Raw genomic sequence first — 4,139 nt, forward strand, 5'->3', positions numbered from 1 at the left:
ACTTAGCTCTACAAACTCTAATAACGTCTATAAGCATAGCACATCATCCAAGTGAACAGGCTGCTAAGAGGAATCTATAAAGATTCAACTACATTGTCTGTCCGCAAGATAACTTAAAAAGTTATAAATGGAATTGGATGAAAATTTCAGGAAAATTGATCAATGAGACAAGGAACAGGTGATTAAATTTTGGTGATGTTCTGGCAACCAAAAAAAAAATAATAATAATAATAATAATAATAAATACATTATATATATATATACATTCTTTTTCCCATCAACACTGTGGAACTTCTTGTTGATGATGTCATATGTTCTATTAGAGTCAAAAGCTCAATGTCGACAGGTGGCCAGTAACACAACTCAATGATGACAGGTAGTCATTGTAACACCTGCAGAAGTTCCACAATGATGATGTCTTATGTTCCAGCAGGGAGCAAATACAATTTTCAAGGGGGCACTATTAAGGCATTTTGACATCCACATGTCCATTTCCCCCAAAATGTCAAATTGTTTGCCTTTCCTAATATGCATCCCTATTTTCATGAGATTTTTAATGTGTGTAGGTCCTGAAAAATGTGATAACGTTTTAGTAAGAAGAAAAATATTAATAATAATAAAAACAAGGTGCATTACAATAGGGTCCTACGCACTGTTGTGCTCGGACCCTAATTATTGATTCCAGTAAAAAGGTTTAAAATTAATATGAAAATTAATATAATCCAAATGAATGGAGAATCAGTCACGGCTTCGCTGACACCTGTGACACCTTCACTCTATTATGTTTACAGCACTCCTATGAAATGATTATCAAAACATGAGAATAAGAATCAAATCTCAGCAGTGAGTGTTTTCAATAAATGCTGAGTATGGAGTTTACCCAGCTGATAAGAGAATTGTTTAGTGTTGCATCATGTAGGAACAGAATAATAATCTGTCAATCAGACGGTGTCTGAGGGAGGTCCAGTCCTCAGGTCCTGCCTCCACATCCCTGTGTTGGAGCAGGAATAATATATCAGTTGTTCATCAGAGAGGCTGAGGCAGAACGATGCAGAGCTCATCATCTTCTTCTCCTCACTATGAGCACACCTGATGAAGCTGAGCTCTGCTATCCACACCTGGGAAACTCTTCATGCAGGAGGATCGTGCGTTCTCACTCAGTGTCTGTGCTCCTTCACATCATCCTGTCCTCTATCTCTGTGCTCACTGTGACTCTCAACCTGCTGGTCATCATCTCCATCTCACACTTCAGGTATTGACATGTTCTGTTGTTTTATGACTTGTTATGTTGTTAGACTCTTGCTGTTTTCTGCTATGATGATAATTGTTGTATCATATAATGATATCAGTGTGTTTCTCTCTAACTCCTCCAGGAAGCTGCACACTCCCACCAACTTCCTCCTCCTCTCTCTGGCTGTGTCAGATTTCTCTGTCGGGTTTGTCTGGGTTTTTATGATCCTCCTTATTGATGAATGCTGGTTTTTAGGTGCAGACTGGTGTGTTTTCAATACAGTGTTTTGTTATGTTGCCACCTCTGCTTCAATAGGAACTGTTGTGCTGATATCAGTTGATCGTTATGTGGTTGTTTGTGATCCAATGCACTATCAAACTAAAGTCACTAAAAACAGAGCAAAGATATGCATTGTCCTATGTTGGGTTGGTTCTACTGTCTTTCATACTGTGATGCTCAAAGATAACATTGAACATCCAGGTGGGTTTGATTCCTGTGCTGGAGGGTGTACAGTTTATTTACCTCCTCTTGGTGAAGTTATTGATCTAATTTTCACTTTCTTCTTTCCAGTCAGCATCATAGTGGTCCTGTATGTGAGAGTGTTTATGGTGGTTGTGTCTCAGGCCCGGGCCATGCGCTCTCATGTTACAGTGGTGACACTTCAGAGTTCACTGAAGGTTAACAGGTCAGAGCTGAAAGCTGCCAGAGCTTTGGGTGTAGTGGTTGTTGTGTTTCTAATGTGTTTAACTCCATTTTACCTTGTTTCACTTACAACAGGGATTGGAGTAGGAAGTTTATCATCTTACAATTTTGTTATAGGTCTGTTTTTCTTCAACTCTCTGCTTAACCCTGTGATCTATGTGTTTCTGTATCCCTGGTTCAGGAAATGTGTGAAATGTGTTCTTTCTCTTCAGATCCTGAAGTCTGGCTCCAGTGAGGCCAACATACTGTAAAGAGGAAAAGTCAGGAACAATGTGTTACTGGGATTTAAAACAGTCACTGTAAAACTGTGGTGATGTGTGATGAATGTTTTTAAAGTTCTGTTTACTTTAGCCATGAATGAAAAGAAAACACCTGCTGATGTGTTGTTTCTAGAAAATTACATTGTATTTGATATTTTGAAGTCAAAACTGTTTATCATTATTAAAGTTAAAACCAACTTGTTTTACAGTGACATGATATTGTTTCAGAGGAAACAAATGTGCATTAATCACACAGACATTCATGGTGAAGTTATTGATCTAATTTTCACTTTCATAATTCCAGTCAGCATCATAGTGGTTCTGTATGTGAGAGTGTTTATGGTGGCTGTGTCTCAGGCCCAGGCCATGTGCTCTCATGTTACAGTGGTGACACTTCAGAGTTCACTGAAGGTTAACAGGTCAGAGCTGAAAGCTGCTAGAGCTCTGGGTGTAGTGGTTGTTGTGTTTCTAATGTGTTTAACTCCATTTTACCTTGTTTCACTTACAACAAGGTTTAAAGGGAAAAGTCCATCATCTTACATTTTTGTTATTTGTCTGTTTTTCTTCAACTCTCTGCTTAACCCTGTGATCTATGTGTTTCTGTGTCCCTGGTTCAGGAAATGTGTGAAATGTGTTTTTTCTCTTCAAAACCTGAAGTCTTGCTCCAGTGAAACCAACGTATTGTAAATCTTACATCAATTTACTTATTTTGTTTATGTTTGGAGATTGAAGACAAATGTGCACCAATCACATGCACAGCAGGTTGATTTCTGTAGAGTTCAACAAATGATAGAAATGATAAAACATACACGTTTCAATCATGAATAAAACACCTCATCTATTATGTTTAAAGGAAGTGTAAAGTTAGTTCAAGTTAGTCAATAGTTTATTAGGAACAATCAAGTAAAGCCATGGACTATCAAATGTGGTCAGATCACACTTTACCTCTGTTGTTTACAATGTTACTGTTAAATATTTATAAAATAAAAACTCTAACTGTGAATTAAAAGTGACCTGTGTCCTCATTTCTGGGAAAACACCACATCACACAGTTGTTCAGTAATGTATTGACTTGCAGTGGCCCAAAAGTAAAATGTATAATGCACAGAATAACACAATATGATTAGATTAACATTTCAAAACAGTTTTATTTATCTCAGTATAAAACACCAGTAAAAACATTGGTTTTTTTGGTGGAAGGGGGAATTTAAAATCAGTCTGTACAGTCTATAGACTAAAACCTAAAACATAATTAATCCCACAATAAGGAAAATCCAAAATCAAGGTGAGAAAGTGTAACTCACAATAACAAGAGATGAGAAGAAAGGAAAACAATGCTTTGAAATAAAAAATAATCTTTCATAAATTAATAAATACGTATGAACTTAACTCAGTTACCCTTATTGAGTGTGTGAGTAGACAGCACACTGGTGTGTTGTATGTAGTGCAGGGCTATTCAACTACATCTTGCTGTGGGCCATAATGTTGGAAGGCTATAGTTTGTGGGCCAGACATTCCTGGCACAGTTGCCTCATCTTTTTTTTTAATCTAGTCTGCACTACAAAGGTCAACACTACATGAAGTGCAATATTTTCATGACAGCAATGCATGTTTTTTTTTTAATTGCAGGTAAATAAATGAGTTTATTTTATTGCATAATTGTGACCATCAGCAGCCCTCCTTAAGGAAAGTTAAGAAACACTTTATCTAAGGAAGGATATAAAAAGAGAGGACAGTGTTACACCTAGGTGATGGGGAAGGGAACAGGGAAGAGAGAGTCAGAGCAGGAAAATGGAAGAGGAGGGGAAGAGTTGACTGTTTTAAGGTGAGTGTGAAATATGATGTTTTAGTTGTGCATATTGTGCTTATTGTGTTGTGTAATCAGTTCAGCCACTCTGGTGACAAGTGTGGAGAAAATGAAGATGGTGACACAGCACCTAGCTTAG

The 4,139-nt window shown here is 37.3% G+C and overlaps 1 protein-coding gene across 1 annotated transcript; it reads left to right on the forward strand.

Annotated features, from left to right (window-relative positions):
• The first annotated feature begins 992 nt into the window (after window positions 1–992).
• Window positions 993–2,184, forward strand: LOC114480412 (trace amine-associated receptor 6-like). The gene is made up of 2 exons (XM_028474543.1): window positions 993–1,252; window positions 1,374–2,184. The coding sequence occupies exons 1-2, from the start codon at window positions 1,080–1,082 to the stop codon at window positions 2,182–2,184; spliced, it is 984 nt and encodes a 327-aa protein (XP_028330344.1). The 5' UTR covers window positions 993–1,079.
• The last annotated feature ends 1,955 nt before the right edge of the window (window positions 2,185–4,139 follow it).

Source organism: Gouania willdenowi, chromosome 18 (genome assembly GCF_900634775.1).
Source record: "Gouania willdenowi chromosome 18, fGouWil2.1, whole genome shotgun sequence".
Lineage (NCBI taxonomy): Eukaryota > Metazoa > Chordata > Actinopteri > Blenniiformes > Gobiesocidae > Gouania > Gouania willdenowi.